A 19,435-nucleotide genomic window follows, 5' to 3' on the forward strand; every position below is an offset into this window, starting at 1 on the left:
AGCGACTTCTATATGTTCTTTGGGAAGGAATTCTGGAGTTACTCTTCCCTGATAACAAGTTTAATGACATCTTTTTAAAAATTCATGCAAAGCCAAATACGTGATAGCCGCTTCCGCAATGGTCAGTGTACTTTTTTGTGGGACAAGGATGTAACTATCCCTGTTTTCCGAAGCTTCTGGGTATTCAAATAAAACGATTAATTTACAAATCCCAATGTCTGGACACAGAGACACAGAGACCAATAAGTTCCCTTTTATTACAGACAACAATTATTACATTACAGCGGCTTACGGTTAACATTAATTCTGCATTGCAGTAATTTGCGATGATTTCTCTTAACTTTCACTTCATGTTCATTCCGCAGTCATTTGGTCAAAACCTCATCTCATTCACCTCTTTAACTCGCGATTAAGCACCTCCCACTTTCGATATATTAATATACAGCATGAAAGAGAGGTTTAGAGGACAAAAATATCATTCCAACGTGTTTCTATTGTTTTTGTCCTCTCTGCCTCGCTATCAAGCTATTGTTCATCAATTAAACTTTGATGATCTCTGTAACTTTCATTTCAGTAATCAGTATTAGGTAAGCCAGCTTGCGTGCACCGTTTTTTCCCAAAAGCCCGATATAATTCTGTCACGCCGCGGCGCGAGCGAAGTAAGCGGTTAGAACGGAACACAGATAATGGCACAGGGACTTTTGGAATAAAATCGGAAATGGACTCTTACAAACCCGGTAGGAATTCTGCGATCTCGACCGAAGGGTGTGGTGTCAAAAACACATACCAAAATAAGCTGCAGGTGCCAATCAATAAAATCCAGCCGCAATAACTGTTTTCTCTTACGCTGAGATACTAGGCCATGATTATTAACGGTAACCTACTACAGTTGAAAGAAAATAAACAAGAAGCTTTTTATAAAAATGATTGGTCTTTGGGAAATGTTCCCATGTATTTACAAATGATCGACAGCATGACCTCATCCGCTCCTCCGCCTATAGACAGCAAGCGACTGTCTCTGTAAGCACGGCTAACTTCCACATCCCAAGTAAAACCCATTCCTCCCCAGAACTGTAGGCATGTATCAGGCACCTCACGCGCCAACCTTCCTGCCTTCAGTTTGAGCATTGATGCAAGATTGTTGACATCTTTTCCTTTTAAGTACAGATCTGATAGAGAGAGAGAGAAGCTCGTTAGTCCTACAATAACATGGGTGACAAATTACTCCTTAATTTTATTTGATTAATTTGAGCCATTTTCAATTTCTGGGTTGTCAACGGCTATAATAAAATTCCAAGGCCGGAGACTAAATTCTCAGGAGCCTACAATTTGAGTCAAATATTCCTGGATAAAATGGGTCCCAAGGTAACAATTCCACATCAGAGTCAATTGACAAAGTTTGAACATCATCAACGCAATAGCAGTCCTGCGAGCAACGTCTGGCGGTGAATATTGCAACTAAACAGCTTTCAAAGAAGTTGCTTTATCACCAAAGTGGCCACGGCCTCGACCGTTGATAACAAACTGAGCCATACCGGGGTGGCAGATCGTAGTTTGTCAACCGCAAATTTCTTTATAGACGAGTTCACGCTCTTGATTGCATCATGGGTAATCTGGTCAACATGGCGGGGAATTCAAAGCAAAATATACTGTACATCACTCTACTTTAGAGACTTTCGCCTTCATAAACCAATTAAATAAGTTCGTGTTCACAACTGAGACGAACTTGACTTGGTATCCGTTCTTTTGAATTCCCAAATATTGCCTTTTTTGTCTCCATACATTCTCTGTAATTTTGTGCCTTTGGAAATACAGGAAATGTATGGCAGAAGCTCTTTTTAATAAAATAATTTCTTCAATAGCCATTCTCTCCAAATTTATTCTGCCGCACCTTCTGTTTTGGAAAATAAAAAACCCAAAATTGCATATCATGAATACTTTTCATCGTTTTGAACTTCTTTACAAACCTTTGAACTTCTCTCCATCTTGCCCTGATTACCCATAATGCACTCAAGAGCGTGATCTCGTCTATTTCCCTGGGTCTCTCGACATGACTGCATTGCCTCAAGCTCAAGAAATACAAATAAACGTTGTTCTCGTAGGATATTGTGCGTCGACTATTTTGTGGCTGGACTTACTGAACCCAGTGAAATTTAATTGTTAGCATCTGAGAGAAAACAGTCGTGTCGGGAGACCCAGGGGAATAAAAACAATTGCGGATGACAAACTACGGGAAAAAAATTATTTGCATAATTAATCTTAATTCCTTGAAGGCTTGATAAATACAGTTACGATCGCGAACAGCCTACTACGTACAAAGTCTTATTAACTAATAAAAGCGGCATGAATGCGCAAAAGTTTGTTCACTCCGGCTTTCATTCTCCCATCTTTCAACGCTTTCCGGCTTTGAAGTTTTTCAACACGAAGGAGGCGTGACTGTGATTGGACGATACGACTGAGACAATGCAGTCATGTCGGGAGACCCAGGGGAATAAAGAAATTTGCAATTTACAAACTACGGCCTGCCACCCCGGAATGGCTCAGTTTGTTATCGACGGTAAGCCGTGGCCACTTTGGTGATAAAGCAACTCCTTCGAAAGCTGTTTTGTTGCAATATTCACCGCCTGACGTTGCTCTCAGGACTGCTATTTCGTCGATGATGGGTTGAGATGAAAGTTCAATCTTTGTCATTTGATTCTGATGTGGAATGGTGACCGTGGGAAGATTTTGGAGTAATTGCAGAATACCCGGCCCACCAAATGTCCTACTTAAAAAAGCTGCCAACGCGGTCCGCAGTCCCGAAGTCGATGAATGAAAAGAAAAGTGTTAAAGAGCAAGCGGTGAAATGAACTGCCACCGCGGTCCGCAGTCCCGTAGTCGCTGAATGAAAAGTGTTAAAGTGAACTGCCACCGCGGTCCGCAGTCCCGTAGTCGCTGAATGAAAAGTGTTAAAGTGAACTGCCACCGCGGTCCGCAGTCCCGTAGTCGCTGAATGAAAACTGTTAAAGTGAACTGCCACCGCGGTCCGCAGTCGCTGAATGAAAACTGCTAAAGCGAACTGCCACCGCGGTCCGCAGTCCCGTAGTCGTTGAATGAAAACTGTTAAAGGGAAAGCACTAAAATGAACTGCCACCGCGGTCCGCAGTCCCGTAGTCGTTAAATGCAAAATGTTAAAGTGAACTGCCACCGCGGTCCGCAGTCCCGTAGTCGTTAAATGCAAAATGTTAAAGTGAACTGCCACCGCGGTCCGCAGTCCCGTAGTCGTTCAATGCAAAATGTTAAAGTAAACTGCCACCGCGGTCCGCAGTCCCGTAGTCGCTGAATGAAAAGTGTTAAAGGACAAGCACTAAAATGAACTGCCACCGCGGTCTGCAATCCCGTAGTCGTTGAAGGTAAACTATTAGAGGGAAAGCACTAAAACGAACTGCCACCGCGGTCCGCAGTCCCGTAGTCGATGACAACCTCTCTTCTTTCTTTTTTTGGAAGGGAAGAAGAGAGACCCTGGGACGAGGTTATCGATGAATGAAAACTGTTAAAGGGCAACCAGTAAAACGCACTACCACCGCAAAATGAAAGCTAACATTTTACGAGAATGCTTAGGCCTAACCACTGAAGCGAGCGCTTAAGCTTAATTTTTCAGTAAAGGCAGGCTTTCTTCTTCAGGGGATCGCGCTTAGGCTTAATCAGTAAACGAGTGCTTTCTTCTTCATACGATCTCATGAAAAGTGTAGTTAACCGAACCGCAACGTGAAAGCTAAAATTTGGCGAGAGTGCTTACGCCTAATCACTGAAACGGGTGCTTAGGCTTAATCAGTAAACGAGTGCTTTCTTCTTCACACGATCCCATGAAAAGTGTAGTTAACCGGACCGCAAAATGAAAGCTAACATTTTACGAGAATGCTTAGGCCTAACCACTGAAGCGAGCGCTTAAGCTTAATTTTTCAGTAAAGGAGTGCTTTCTTCTTCAGACGATCGCGCTTAGGCTTTATCAGTAAACGAGTGCTTTCTTCTTCATACGATCTCATGAAAAGTGTAGATTAACCGAACCGCAACGTGAAAGCTAAAATTTGGCGAGAGTGCTTACGCCTAATCACTGAAACGGGCGCTTAGGCTTAATCAGTAAACGAGTGCTTTCTTCTTCACACGATCTCATGAAAAGTGTAGTTAACCGAACCTCAAAATGAAAGCTAAATTTTACGAGAATGCTTAGGCCTAATCACTGAAGCGAGCGCTTAGGCTTAATCAGTAAACGAGTGCTTTCTTCTTCACACGATCTCATGAAAAGTGCAGTTCACCGAACCGCAAAATGAAAGCTAAAAATTTAGGAGAGTGCTTAGACCTAATCACTGAAACGAGCGCTTAGGCATAATGAGTAAACGAATCCTTTCTTCTTCACACAATCTCGTGAAAAGTGTAGTTAACGGAACAACAAAATGAAATTTAAGAAGTGGAGCGATTGTAGAATGTCCGGTTTAGGAACAGAGTTGTTTATATGAATATCATTTTCTGTCCCATGCCACTGCTGACAAGCAGCATTGTTAAAGGGCCACCGACAACCACAAGTCTTTGCGGGCGTGCAAGCTATCGGCGCCATTTTCTGTAATACAGAAACTAGTATTTCTTGAAAAGTCAAATTCCATCGCCTCACATCGTCGTGTTTTGGATGCCCAGTAGCTTCAAACTTTGTTAATATTTTCCTTAATGTTTAAATATTGTATTTTTTGCGTTATTTGGGTGTTGTGTTCGTGTTAAAAGCGAAATGAAAAATGTGAAGAAAGGTCGTCTGCCGAGGAAGGAAAAGCGCCATGTTATTTGGCTCACTACTTCAACCCTAAGATTATGGAACGAAAGGAGGAAGGCGTTTGGATTAAAAAACAAATCGAACAGCGAATTCGCAGAAGTTCTTCTTCACGGGATGTTTCTGAAGTGAACCGGCCGATTCGATTGCCCGGATAATAACAACAACAAAGGCGCGCAAAGGACACTGGGTGTCGATGGCCCTTTAAACACGACTGCGGGACCGCGGTGGCACCTTTTTTAAGTAGGACATTTGGTGGGCCGGGTATTCTGCAATCTAGCCAAGATTTTATCCAGGAATATTTGACTCAAATTGTTGGCTCCTGAGAATCAGTCTCCCGCCTTGGGATTTATAACCAGCGACAACCCAGAAATTGAACAATGGCTTAAATCGCGTCGGATCTGGAATATAACCACACAGGAAGGCAGCGTTCCACAACGGCAATAAGGTTAGGCTTTTTAATTGAGATTTTTTTCATATAATTATCTTCTTAACTTTTTATCGGGATTCCCATACAATAGGCCTTTTGCAACAAACGATCACATGGTAAAAAAATCCGCCATGCTGGAGGACAAGCTCATTATTATTCCCCCACTGGGACATTAAAACAAATATTGGCTGATTCAGGTCTCTTTGTTTTAATGTCCCAGTGGGGGAATAATAATGAGCTTGCCCTCCTGCATGGCGGATTTTGTACCATATGATTGTTTGTTGCAAAAGGCCTATTCCTTATATTTTTGTTCGGCCATGCTCACACTGAGCTTGGGGCGCCTGTGATTTCCCGGCGGTCGTTTCTCTTTTTCGGGGGGAGAGAAACGACCACCGGAAATACGTCTGCGTTCGCAGGCTATGTTTCAACCTCGTTCCCAGGGTCCTCTCTCTTCCTTCCTCGAGGATGGAAGAAAGAGGACCCTGGAAATGAGGTTGACTATGTTTGAGGCAAAATTGCCGACGATGGGTTTGAAATCACGTTCCCTTAGGAAATTGGAATTTTAGATTCCATTGAAGTTCTCCGTGTTCTGAGCAAGAGATTTAGCCGCAACGGGGGCAATTAGCAATGAACTAAATTGTCTTTTTGAATCATCAGTAATAATAAGAAAGAAGGTCTTTGATCAATACTTCTAATGTAAAACTCACAATATAAACACTAATCGCTTCAGTTTAATTTCTTTTTGTGGTTTTGGATAGGTTTAAGTATACCAGTCGTAAGCTGGCTTTTTCTGAAAGTGTTAAAAAGTGTGCATGAAATGAAAGAAAGTACACGCATGGCAAGAAATCTGGACAAAAGCTGGAATCAACATTGAGATCTTAGGTTTTTCCAGAAAACAATAAACCCAAACAACTGTTCTTAGACAGACCTCGATCGTTCAAAGGCTGGATAAATCTACCCGGCAGTGGATAAGTCACCATTCTGAGTATAAATAGACTTCACGTCGGAGGTTGGCTAAGTTTTTCGTCATCTTTACTTAGGTGTGCTCAGAGTGTGCGCATTCAAACAGGATAGTGACTTACCCACCGGATAAAGTTATCCAATCATTTGAACAACTGGGCAGTGGGGCCAGGTCTACAAATCATCAACTCTATATAGTCTCCTCAATATTGTACAGTGTCTCACACCCTCCTCACTGAAACAATGAACCAACACAAACTGAATCCTAGTTTTTAGCAAAAACTTAAATGGACTATTACTGCAGGCAAATGCTTTGACTATTTTTAGAAGACCCTTCTCATTTTCGTGATGCACCGAATATTCACAATTACTAAATGAGGATTTAAAAATGAGGATAGATCCCTTGGATTGTTATGTGGTACTAACTACTCAATAACCAAGAGTGAGGTCGTTACAGCAAAATCTCAAACTGAGGCGTTGCCGTATTGACCGAGCGACAGCGAGGTCAATACAGCTAGGCTGAGGTTTGAGATTTTGACGTAACGACCGAACGGTCAAGGTTATTAAGTTGTTTATTATATGGCTAACAGAACGGTTCTAAAGAAGAAAAAACTAATTTTCATAATCCATAATCGGCTCGCGGGCAAAATTTACGGGAGAATAATGCCCTAGCGCTTAGCTGCTCGTCGCCAATCACAGAGTGCGTTATATCGGCCAGAAAAACTAGCCATTGTATAATTACTACTAGTACACAGAATCACTTCTTCTAAAAGATTGGGACAGTAGTTAAAACTGCTGCCCAAAATCCAGCCAATAACATACGGTAAGCTGCAATCTGTCTCACTAATGTTGTAAGACAGACAGAAATTTGCCCCCTCCCCCCCTTCAAAGTTGATGTTAAGGGTTCAAGTGCAAATAAACTGGTACTAAGCGCAACATTGAGGGGAGAAGGAGTAAGAGGAGGGGTACGTTATTAATAGCTTGGATGTGATTTACGTGCTGCTCTAGCGAAGTGTTACGACTATTGTGACCTAAGTTGTGCCTTTTATCATTCAACATTGAAGCTTTATTTAAACAAAGAAAGTTCAAGGTGCTGCTCCACAAAATATGTATATCCCAGACCATAACCCCCAAAAATTCATTTTATCTGTTAACATCTACATATTGTAAATGAACCAAATAATTATTTTGGATTTCAAGCCTCGTTTTCATGCGCTAAGTTGAAAATAAAATCTTGCTCTAAAATGAGATTGAATACGCTAACTTGCTCAGTGATCAAAGATATAAAACAAGCCAGCATCAAGGAACACCCGCCCCCAATCCCCTCTATCCTACTTCATGGGTATTTACAAAACATCTCCTTTCCTGGGGTGGTTGAGAACATCCATCCACAGAATACCCACCTGTGGTTCTATATATAATTGATCTGAGCAGCTCTATTTCAGTCTGCAATTCAGCCAAACGGAAGTGAACATACTGATTATCCAAGATGGACTTGCCAAAGGCTTTCCTCTGACCACAGTAGGCAGCAGTTTCTCTGATTAGTCTTTCCAATGACAACAGAACTAAACACCATTCAAATGAGTAGAACAAGTTATATGAAGGAACCAATAATACTGCTTTACAATACGGAGATACAGCATCACGTTTGCGTGAAATAGTAAATGTCAAACAGCAAGTTACTGCTTATCATAAAAGCATCAAAATTCACTTATTCTAACTTGCCCTTCTCTCTTGAGAGGTTACATGTACTTGGTATACATATGCTGCTGGCAAGAAGGAAGAAGTCTAAGGAACAGATCCACTGGGACTGTCATGTTATCTGAAATCACCAGTTAGTATAGGAAGCCAGAGAGCAGAATGAAATTCAATGCTTTATCAAATCCAAATACCATGCTTAACAATGCATTTTCACAACGGTTAACTCGCAGGTCACATTTTATCAAAATTAGAACCAACATGGACTCTTAGTAAATAAAACTCTGGACTCATTTATTTCACAGCAACTTTCTGTTAAAACCCAAATGCCTTTTGCCACATACCTGATGCTCCAGCAAATACTCTCTCTTCCACAAACTGAAACATCTGGTAAGCAAAGCCCATGCCTTCTTGACCAATCCTGTATGACTGAGGAACTAGAACATCCTCAAAGAATAACTCTGCAGTATCTGATGAATGCATACCAATCTTACTGATATTCCTTGCTCTCTGCACTCCAGGCAGATTCATAGGAACACAGATTAAAGACTTGTTTTGATGTGCAGGTCCTTCACTAGTGTTTGCTAAGAGGCAAATCCAGTCTGCCTGAAGGCCATTTGTAATCCACAGCTTGCTTCCATTTATAACATAGTCACCTGTTAAAAATAAAGCTAAGTTGTACATGTAGTATTACTGTTTACAAAATAATGCAATTGCCATTGATCATGATCAATTTGTTCATGGTTTTATCAAGATTAAAACTACTTAATGTGGACCCTTAGTCAAAACCCAATAAAACTCTCCAGTCATAATAACAATAACAATTTAATTAAAGTGTCAATGGGTTTAGCACTAGAGTACTAACTGGGAACACTAATCAAATTAACTCAATTTTTAAATATTGGTTCTTGCGGAGAGGGAAAAACTGGAGAACACAGAGAAAAACCTCTCAGAGCAGAGTAGAGAACCAAAAAACTCAACCGACTTCTGAGTCTGGGAATCAAACCCGGACCTCATTTATTTTTACTTTTATTTTATTTCTAAATATTTGCTCTTGCTCGCCTTCTCCACTTGCGTCTTCAACGTCTTCTTTGGTTGTCCTCGCTTCCTCTTGCCCTTCACTTCGAACTCCAACGCTTTTCTCAGAACATGCCCATCATCCCTCCTCAACATATGCCCGTACCATCTCACTCCATTTGCCTTTGCCATCTGAACCACTGTTTCCTTCAATCGCAACATCTCCATCAGGTCCTCTGTCCTCTTTTTCTCCATCAGTTTTGCACCACACATTGCTCTCACCATTGCTCTCTCAGTCCTTCTCAAAATTGCTATCTCATTTTCCCTCAGACACCATGTCTCACTCCCATATAACATCGCCATTCTTACACAACTCCGATAAACCATTCCTTTCACCTTCAGCGAGACCCTTTTTGAGTTCAGCAACTGTCCACATTCCCCTGAACTTCACCCAGCAAATTCTTGCTTATATAACGCTGAGAGGGTTCCCATTTCTTCTTGAAAGTAGAGCATAGCCGTAGCCAGTACGAGACAAACGGAGGCACTTGTCAGTCATTTTTTCGTGATTTCTTAAAACAAAGCGTGATTCCGGTGTTGTCTTTAAAATGTGCTGATCATAAACACCTAAAATACCTGCGAAGATAATTTAACGATGGACATTTACTCAGTTAGAATTTTTTTCTGGCTACGGCCCTGTAGAGGCATTGTTTTCTATTTGATAAATGTGTTAAAGCAAAAAAAAAGTTTAAATTGAGGTATGTTTTCTTAAGCGACAAGGCCAGATATATTAGGCAACAGAAATTGATTTGGAGTTTGTGTTTAGAGCTATCCAGCCTCAGACCCAAAGCTGTATTTATATGTAAGTAATTGTGTTTACTCAAATGAAGTTGGCAAGACCATAACCACTTAAAAAGACTATCCCAATTTTTTTTGTTTTTTCACATCTACAGAATCAATGTATCAAATTTTCTATTTCCTCATGTCAGAAAGTGCACATGTCGTCGTCTGTAAGTCAAACGTTTTTTAATTGGTGAACTGGCGATGTTGTTGAAAGTGATCATTTTACTGCTCTTTGTACATTTTAAAGGTGTTTGATAAGCGACTTTCCAGTTAATACTTAACAATTATGGGATGAAGTTGAGCGTGATAGCGATAATCATCAAGGCCTCAGTTTGTGTTATCCGTCTCAGCTTTCGGCTTCGGCAGATAACACAATCCGAATCCAATAATTGTTTTATGATGCATATTCCTGATCATGCATTATTGTCAGTAGGTATGACGTCAATTCTACATATATAAAATCTACTGTCTGTAGGTATGATGTAAGAGGAACAAAGCAAGCAAGAATTAGCTGCGTGCTTATAGCCAATCAAAATCGAGCTGGTGACACCAATGTATAATAATTTCATTTCATGGCAGATTGATATTTCTATGCCACTTTTCTTGATATGAAATTGGCCTTTCGCATTTTTTGAGACAATTTCCTGATACATACATTTATATGATTTTTTTACTCCTTAGAAATTTTAAAAAGCAATTTTCAAAATTGTGTTGGGTTTTGGAGTTTTGCCTCGTAGATGATTTACTGCTGAGATTATCCCAAAGAAGGTTAAAGGTCGGGCTGGCAAGTTATATTTATTCTGAAAAGCGGTAAGGGAGAGGAAATTGGAGGATTCATCCATGAAATGCTTAATTTGTGTAATACCTTCAAGAAGCCAGTTAAAAAAAAAAAAAACAGGCTTATTCTGAATTCTTATCAGGGCTTTGCTACAAAGGGGACGACAAAAGGTGTTATTCAGATAATATTGTTTTCTGAAAAAAACCCCTGACCAAATTTGAAGTATTTCTTTTACAAGCGGGTCTCATATTTTTTATAATTGTTAACGTCGTTTTTTCTTAAGATTTCCTTTTCATATCGCTTCGCCTCCATTTTGTTCAAGACTCGCTTCCATTTACCATGGTTTTTAGGGACGATCCAAATATTTTTGGATCCATGTAGCCTTGAGAGATTTATTGAAAAAAGCAATGGCAATCAATTTAAATCCTCCTTCTGGATAGTTATTAATCATTATCTTTCGACGTTTGATTTTGTCTCCTTTATCATTCCATAGAAGCTTACAGAAAATTGAGTTGATTTCTTTGATTGCTGCGTGGAGAGTTTGTAAAGGCGAAAAAAGGTAGACTAACTGAGATGAAACCATGCAGGCTCTTCAACACTGCTATTTTCCGTAGTAGTGTAAGTCTGTGAAATCTCCAGCATCCTAGAATCGAACCAATTTTTTCATTGTAATTTAAAGATATTATTGTACTGGGTTCCGTTGAAAGCCAAACGCCTAGCGCTTTCACTTTTTTCTTTGGCCATTTGAAATCTTTTTCTGGAAGAAGTTTAAGGGCAAAATCTTTTTAGAGCCTATCCATAGAGCTTCTGTCTTTTTAATGTTGAATCTGAGGCCCGCGGAGGTATGTTACCAAACGTTTGTAAAAACGATTCTTCGGTACCGTCAAGGATGAGTGTCGTGTCATCTGCATAATTATTGACTTAACTTGAAATCAGTACCGTTTATTTCTATGCCTTTAATCTTCTGTATTTCCTGAATGGCTTCAGCAAGTACTTCTACAGCTAGAATAAAAAGATATGGCGACAAAGGGCAGCCCTGTCTAACTCCACGGCTAAGTTTAAATAAATTATTTGCCCAACCTTTCCTTAAGATACAGCTTTCAATATTGCAATAAACATTTTAATCCAGTGCAACAGTGAGGGCGCTAAACGCAAAATGCTGAAGGGTTTTATTGATAAAAGACAACTCTAGTGTATCAAAAGCTTTTTCAAAATCAATAAAAAGAAGAAAGCCTGGAATTTTTTTTCTTCCGTATATTTGATGACATTGTTTAGCAAACGAATATTCTCACTGATACACCTGCCTTTAAGAAAGCCTGTTTGTTCATCTGAAATGAGTTTCGGAAAAGTTTTTATTCGGCTTGCGATAGCTTTTGATGCAATCTTGAAGTCGCAATTTAATAGCGTTAATTGTCGCCAATTATCGATCATAGTGAGACCAGCGTCTTTGTGATATTGAAAGTTTTCCTGCCTCAAAAGAGTAATTTAGTGTATTTAGTAGTATTTCAGCCATCATTCCAGAAGACTTTGTAGAATTTGCAGGGGAGGCCATCTGATCCTGGCGTTTTTTCAGAGGCCATGCTTTTGAATGATTCTAGACATTTCTTCTTGCTTAGAGGACCTTCGCAAAGGGATTGTTCCTCTTGCCTTAATCGTCTCTGGTTTTCTAGGGGTGGGAGGAAATGGCTTTCCCGCCGGCTGAGCTTGCGAAAGAGGCGGGAAATGAGGTTCTCACACACTGAAGGGGGGCGGGCGTCCTGCTAGTCGCGTGACTCAGTTTTTCTGTTTGTTGCCATACGAGCAACAACTTTCTTCGTATTCTTGGATTTTTCGTTATTTTCTTCCGCAATATGCCTCCTATCCAAAATCCAGGGCCACTAAGCGACTTATGCCTCACAATCGCAGTCCGGAAAAATCCGGCAGGAAAAGATCGAGAGAGGAGCCCGATGCCGCGAAAAATCGACATGTCGAAGACCGTTCTGGTAGCTCGAGGAGTTCCCGCCACCACTCCCGATCTCCTTTGAGGAAACGCCTCTCAGCCGTTCCCGAATCACCAGAGGCCGAACACACACCAGCCTGGGCTAAGAAGCTCTTGGAGGCACACAATAAAAGCGAAGAGCGGCTTCAACGTCTCGAAAGCGAGCTGAAATCACGCCCACGTAGCGATAAGCCTGGCCGAGCGAAATCTCCTCCGCCCGACTTTAAATACAAGACGAACAAAGTTCAATATGAACTGAACGCCAAAGTTCTCGAGAAACTGGAGGAGGCCGCAGACGCTAGCAAAGAGAAGGAAAGTAACGAGGCGCTTGACGAAGGTAAGAAGCTTTTACTGGAGAGAAATAAACATATTATGCTTGCCGAAAAATATGGCTGGGAGGCAGTGGATTGCTACATCCAGGAACCCCTTGCATGCGACTCCGATGACGAGAAACGTATCAAGCGTGCAGTAAAGGAAAGCAAAGCGCTTAAATTGGAATCAAAAAAGCCTGCTAAACCTCGCTCACAGCTCGCCCTCAGCAGCCGTACAGTTCTCAACAGAATTCCTCAATGTCTAGGCGCGTGGTGACTCCCGCCTCCAGGCCAAAGGTCGAATTGGGGCCGAGTGCCTCCTGTTTTCGGTGTGGGAGGTCAGGCCATTTTGCCCGGAACTGCCGAGCACCCATCCCCGTGTCCTCAGCCGGGAAAACATTTTGATCGTGGGCTGCAGCAAGAAGGTTCCGACGAGCTATATGATCAGAATTTTGTTTATGATGAACCTTCTGTGAATGGCAACGTATTTGATTTGTATAGAAAATTAGGAATTACAGAAGATGAAATCAGAGATGTTTACGATAATGTTGCGGACTCCACCATTGTTGGTAGCCCACCTGTTCCCAGTTGTTGTTCGCTAGTTAACAGTTGTTCACAGGGGCCTGTCCACGTAAAAGGTCGTTTGAAAAACCATCTGGGTTTTTGGCAGAGAATTAAAGCTAACTGGTGGGTTATTTCCGTTATTAGTGACGGTTATGCCCTCCCATTCCTTGAATTACCACCTGGGCATGAAATGAAAAACCACAAGTCTGCTTTCGAAGAGGAAGCTTCTGTCCCAGAGAAAATCATGGAATTGCTTTCTGCAGATTGTGTTACAGAGACAAACCGGTCGGATGTTCATGTTATCAGTCCCCTTGGGGTAGTTAGGAATGGTAGCAAGAAAAGGCTGATCCTGGATCTCCGATATGTTAATAAGTTCTTGCAAATCCCCAAGTTCAAATATGAGGACATTAGGACAGTGCGCAACAATTTCTCTCTTGGTGATTGGTTTTTCAAGTTTGACTATAAATCATGGTACCACCACGTGGACATCCCACCAAAAGTTTCTTGGTTTCAGCTGGACAATACAAGGGCAAAGGAAGCGTTTTGTTTTTTCAGTTCTCCCATTTGGTCTGGCGTCTGCCCCCTTTGTTTTCACAAAAATCCAAAAAGCCCTTGTTAAGGACTGGCGTGAACAAGGAATCAGAATTTTCACATACTTGGATGATGGGGTGGGGGTAGGAAAGAGCTATGCCACAGCCTCAGTAGCATCAAACATCGTCAAGGGGGACATAGCCGCTAGCGGATTCCTAGCACATCCAGAGAAATGCTCCTGGGAACCTACTCAAGTGCGTGACTTGCTAGCATTTACCCTCAACCTGAAAGAAGGTAGCATCCATGTTCCCCCCGAATGCATCGCCAGACTGCGTGAACGGATTACCCTTGTGTCCAGCAGTAACCCCACTGGGATATTTTATCAGCAGAGCACTGGTCGCAGCGCATCACTCTCTTCCCCGAGGCAGCTAGGGAAGTTGAGTTTTGGAAGGACAGCTTTCATCACTGCAATGGTCGACCAATTTGGGACGCAGATCCAAAAATAGATGTCACCTCATATTCGGATGAGTAACACAGGATGGGGGGGGGGGGGGGGGGGGTTACTGCGTGAACGTTGCGGGTACCGAAGTGTCAGGCAGCTGGCCAGAGACAGAAAGTAGGGAGAGCTCCACATGGAGGGAACTCAGGGGTGTGAGGCTGGTACTCCTGTCAGTGGCAGAGAAGCTTTCAGGGGAAACGGTACGCCACAAGACTGATAACATCAACGTGGAGAACATCCCCAAGGTGGGAAGCCCATGCCCAAAACTGCATGCCGAGGCTGTCGCCATCAACACTCTCTGTGGACAGCACAGTATTTGTCTTAAACGAGAGTGGATAGACAGGTGGACTATGATGATTACAAGCTTAACCCAGATATTTTTGCAGCCTTGGATATTTTGTGGGGCCCCCACACTGTCGACAGGTTTTCTACCTTCAGGACACACCAAGTTCCTCGTTTCTGCAGTCGCTGGCTTAACTCCTGTGCTGAAGGCATCGATGCATTTACTCTCTCTTGGGGAGGGGAAAACAATTGGACGTTGCCCCCACCATACCTGATACCACGAAAGCTTAAACATAGGGACCATGGCCAGGAGTACGGGACGCTTGTCATCCCACTGTGGACATCTGCTCCCTGGTGGCCACTCATCACCAAAGACGGAAGGCACCCAGAGTCCTTTGTCCTCGACTGGATGGAGATCCCCAAGTCAGGGAATACCGGTATGTTTATCCCGGCAAAACCAGGTGCCTGCATTTTTAGTGGAAAGCCAAACTACCGCGTACTGGCACTCAAAGTCTCTTTTACCCGTCCTCGCCTCCCAGAGGTTCGCAGAATCCCATTCTGGTGACTTCAGCCCGAAAGGACTCCTCTGGATCCACTACAGCACATGGGATGTAGCTCGCGAGGGTCCCCAGGATACAGACTTCATTGACAGCTCTCTCTACTTCAGTTACTTCATCTTCGTAGTCTGTATACTTTATGCCAAAAAACTGCAGCCTGCAACCAAGGCTTCATAGACTCCATGCATATATAGGATAATACAACTAAACAAAATCTAAAATTTCTTTTGTTGAAGATTTCTGCATACAATTTCTCACTGTTACATAGCATGCTCTCTGAAGGCATTGCAGTGTGTGTTATGGCCCTGGAACAAAACTGTTTTCAGATTAAAAATAATAATAATAAAAATAAAAAATAAAAATAAAATGCTACCAAAAAAAAAGAAAGAAATTTGTTACTCTTTCATCAATATAAAACAAAAAATTTCATTTGAAACTAAGACAATGATTTAAATCTAAACAATATATACAACAAAATGAAAACATGCAAAAAAATCCAGCAATAATGTGCAACTTCACTATGGCACGCATAGGCCACTACACATGCCCCTGAGGTGCCTTTGGTTAGAAGTTCAGGTTACAAACCTCCTTTTTTAACAGCCGTAGTCCGTATGCTTGCAACATCAGAACCAGCTCCAGATTCACTTACTCCAAGACAAGCCACAAAATCACCCGCAATGGTAGGTACAAGAAACTGCTGTTTCAACTCTTCACTTCCAAATCTAATGAGGGCAGGAGTGGCCATATCTGCTTGGACTCCTATTGCCATAGGAACAGCTCCACATGTGATACTTCCTGATTTTTCAAAAGAAGTTGTAACTTATCTACATGTAGACTTACGCTTAAATTTCCAAGGAAGTAAATATTAAATAAAGAAAATGAATTACAACACATTCTTCATTATTCTTCATTCTTCAGACCAAAAATTATTAAAAAAAAAAAAAACACCGAGGATACAGCCTGTACATTCCTTGCTCGCAAAAACATGAAAATTATGATAGCTGGCTCCTCTTCAGGTTGCCGGCAATGAATGTGTAGTTACTAAAACGAGGAATGACCTAAAATGAGCTACAACAGTATCTAAAATGACCTAAAATGAGCTACAACAGTATCTAAAAGACCTAAAATGATCTAAAATGACCTAAAATGAGCTACAGCAGTATCTAAAATGACTACAATGACCTACTCATTTTAGGTCATTCGAGCTAGTTGAAGCTCATTAATTTTAGGTTATTTCAGATCATTTTAGATACCGTAAAAAAGGTTGCTGTTATTCATTGTGGTGAAGTACAACAATAATAAAGTATTCTCGTGTGTCTCACGATGTGGTCACTTGTGATGTACATCGCAACGTTTCGACTGCATACTGCTAGTCTTCTTCAGGCGATGAGGTTGACTGGTTACGCGTCACTTTTTAAGCAGGATTCTCCACTTTCAGCAGCTGTAATTGGTGCATTTCGATCCACGCTGTTTCGGTGTGTTGTTCCTTTGGTGGTCCACTGTTGTACAGTCGGGGGCATCCATGCTTCTGGAATTTCTATTCCACTATCCCTGTTGATGTTGCTAGGATGAAGTCTTATGTGAATCGCCTCTTTCCTTGACAACGCAGTTGTAGCTCATTGTAGGTCATTTTAGATCATTTTAGGTCATTCCTCATTTTAGTAAGTACAGCAATGAATGACCCACACACGGAAATCCCCTTAGACACAGCAAATTGCCCCCAAAAGCACATCATACCCCAATAGCTGAGGAAGGAATAATGGGCTATTTCCCAAATTTGTGCTCAGTAACCATAGCTACGAATAAAGGAAAGAGTAGGGGGTGGAGTTAACTAACCTTTCTTGATTATTTTATAATTAACTTTCTCCTAAAAATGAATAAATTTTCTTTAAGAGAGATCATTGCTTTTGTTATTCAAATGTGCTAACCAGAGGAACAAAAGACCCTTGACAGCCATGGACAACGGTGACTTTAAATTTGTTTACCATTTTAATAATCATTTCAATCTTAAATGGCAAACAAATTCAAACTCACCATCGTCCATTTTGCAGCCCAAAACCAGATGTAGATCTATGCACGTGCATGGATTTACCACTGGACAAAAAAACTGTGGAAAATCAGGATTGGGCCACCGGGCCGCTGGGCCGTAGCGGGCAGCAGGCCTGCTTTTAGAAAAACCCTTCCAACTCAAACTAGTTCAGATAAGAAGTCAGCATGATTGCCCTTACGCTAGCAAAAGCAGTAAGGACTTAAATCTAACAAGGTTTATTCCAGCCGCACTACTAAGTACATGTACTATACACTGTCCAGGTTACTCAATGGGTTAAGCACGGTTCTAACTTCGATTCTTTTTTCTCACCCAATTCCTCTGCCATAGCAACGCTGAAGGAATAGTCCAGCCCTAGACCACCATACTTAGTTGGCTTATTGACTCCAAAGAATCCTGCAGATCCTAGCTTCTTGAACAATTCGTGAGCAGGAAATCTTTTCGCGTTTTCCCATTCGTCAACAAATGGGTTGATTTCTTTCTCGATAAATTTGTTTAGCGTTGCTCTTAGTTCTGTATGCTCCTGGGAGTAAATAGATTCATGCGCAGATTCGTAAGGCTCAAAACGTAAGTTTGATGCTGTTTTGCTTTGTGTTCCCGTGCAAATCAACCTCGAAACCAGATAAAATGTTGAACGTCTACCGAGTAAACTTCTGAAAACAACCGCCATGTTGTTTTCCCCCGAGCCTCATTTTGATGCTATCCTCAGGCTTCTATGAAAAAAATTGAATGCGATCGTGGGGTATAGCTTTGTTGCCGATGTGGAAACTTCCTTACTAATGGAAACAATTTGCATCACAACAGGATTTGCATGGAAACCTGAACCTCGCACGCATACAAAATGTGTTCAACTTCTTATAAGAAAGGCGGAGGATATCTACAAGGATGACTTTGCAGTGGATCATGATCGCGAAGTTCATGACCTTGCGGTTGAAAACGATAAATTTTCAGTCTACAACCTGGAGCAATGGAATACAGATGGGGGAAGCTTCTGTGTTTGCCCATCTCTTCAACCTGGTGTTTATCAGTTTGTATTTCGAGTGGACAATGGCGACGAGAGAGAATTAAAAATATCTGATTTTTATGATCGCACGTTCTTGGGTAATGGTCGAGCAGTGAACTATATCGAACTTACTGGGTATTCAGAAGTCGGTTGGCCAACCACCGGCCGTAAAAGCAGCAATGATAGGAAATTAACACGATGTAAGTATGCTCATCTTAAGTGATACAATTATATTTTCAGTAATATAGGGGAGATATCTGTTTACAAACATTGCTTTTGTTATTCAAATTTGTTTCGACAGCCAATTGGCCTCTGGTTGGCAAGTTAATGACAATGGGTGTCGTGACGTCAACGATATCTTCCCTCTCCATAGTTACTGCACATAGCCCAGGTCTATCACGTAGCCCTAATATGTAGATTTAGCCAAGCCTACATGTAAAAGCGGATCTCCTGGGTTATTTATTCTTACTGGCTGTAGGATTAGTGAAAGTAAAAGGCTTTGTAATTGTCCATGTATTGGTGTTTCCGGTTATTGCTTAATTAAGTAATTTTCTTCGCTGCCTAACCAGTGAATTCCACAGTAAACTCCAGGCGAAAAACCGACATCGCATGAATCATGAAGCGATGTCAGAGTATGATATTGGTTTTTCCAGTGAAATTTACTGTCGAATTCACCAGTTAGGCAATGAATTTTTCTTGAATCGCATGAGTTTTTAAAGAAAACAAGCAAAGTCTTGTCAAGCAAATGGAAAATGAAAAAGTCATTTCAGAGTTAACTGTCCAAAGCCAGCGAATAGGAATCACACTAAAATTAGAAACAGAGATGACGTACTAGGTCGTGATGTGACAGATCGTCTTTAGTGGTTCAAGGTCAAACAAAGATGATGATACATGTACTTTATTTCTGAGAACAAGAGCATTTACATTTTGATGTACTTCATTGAAACACGCCAGCTTGGCTTGGGACCAGAATTGGCAAGAAAGGACAAACTTCAAACAAGATCTCCAACAAATTACCTGTACCTTCTCTAAACAAACTTCTGAAAACACAAGCTATTGATAAATTATTTCTCCTTACTTTTACGAGAACTCATTGAGGTTACATGTTTATAATAATTATAAGGGCAAAATGTTCTTGTCAC

At 41.4% G+C, this 19,435-nt stretch overlaps 3 protein-coding genes across 3 annotated transcripts in view; 2 read left to right on the forward strand and 1 right to left on the reverse strand.

Annotated features, from left to right (window-relative positions):
- LOC138060595 (sorting nexin-13-like) overlaps positions 1 to 209 on the forward strand; it is a 53,613-nt gene extending 53,404 nt beyond the window's left edge. The window contains exon 32 of the mRNA XM_068906461.1: positions 1 to 209. This exon is cut by the window's left edge and continues 35 nt beyond it. Coding sequence (XP_068762562.1) covers positions 1 to 104 — 104 coding nt within the window. The 3' untranslated portion in view covers positions 105 to 209.
- A 28-nt stretch (positions 210 to 237) lies between these two features.
- LOC138060683 (probable acyl-CoA dehydrogenase 6) lies at positions 238 to 17,986 on the reverse strand. Its single transcript, XM_068906564.1, has 5 exons — positions 17,603 to 17,986; positions 15,829 to 16,038; positions 8,231 to 8,542; positions 7,592 to 7,753; positions 238 to 1,169 (listed from the first exon to the last, which is right to left on the reverse strand). Exons 1-5 carry the CDS (start codon positions 17,958 to 17,960, stop codon positions 916 to 918), a joined length of 1,296 nt encoding a protein of 431 aa, XP_068762665.1. The 5' UTR covers positions 17,961 to 17,986; the 3' UTR covers positions 238 to 915.
- Positions 11,340 to 13,207, forward strand: LOC138049057 (uncharacterized). The gene is made up of 2 exons (XM_068895169.1): positions 11,340 to 11,363; positions 12,323 to 13,207. Exons 1-2 carry the CDS (start codon positions 11,340 to 11,342, stop codon positions 13,085 to 13,087), a joined length of 789 nt encoding a protein of 262 aa, XP_068751270.1. The 3' UTR covers positions 13,088 to 13,207.
- Positions 17,987 to 19,435: the final 1,449 nt, after the last annotated feature.

This window comes from Montipora capricornis, chromosome 1 (assembly GCF_036669925.1).
Source record: "Montipora capricornis isolate CH-2021 chromosome 1, ASM3666992v2, whole genome shotgun sequence".
In the NCBI taxonomy this organism is placed as follows: Eukaryota; Metazoa; Cnidaria; class Anthozoa; order Scleractinia; family Acroporidae; genus Montipora; species Montipora capricornis.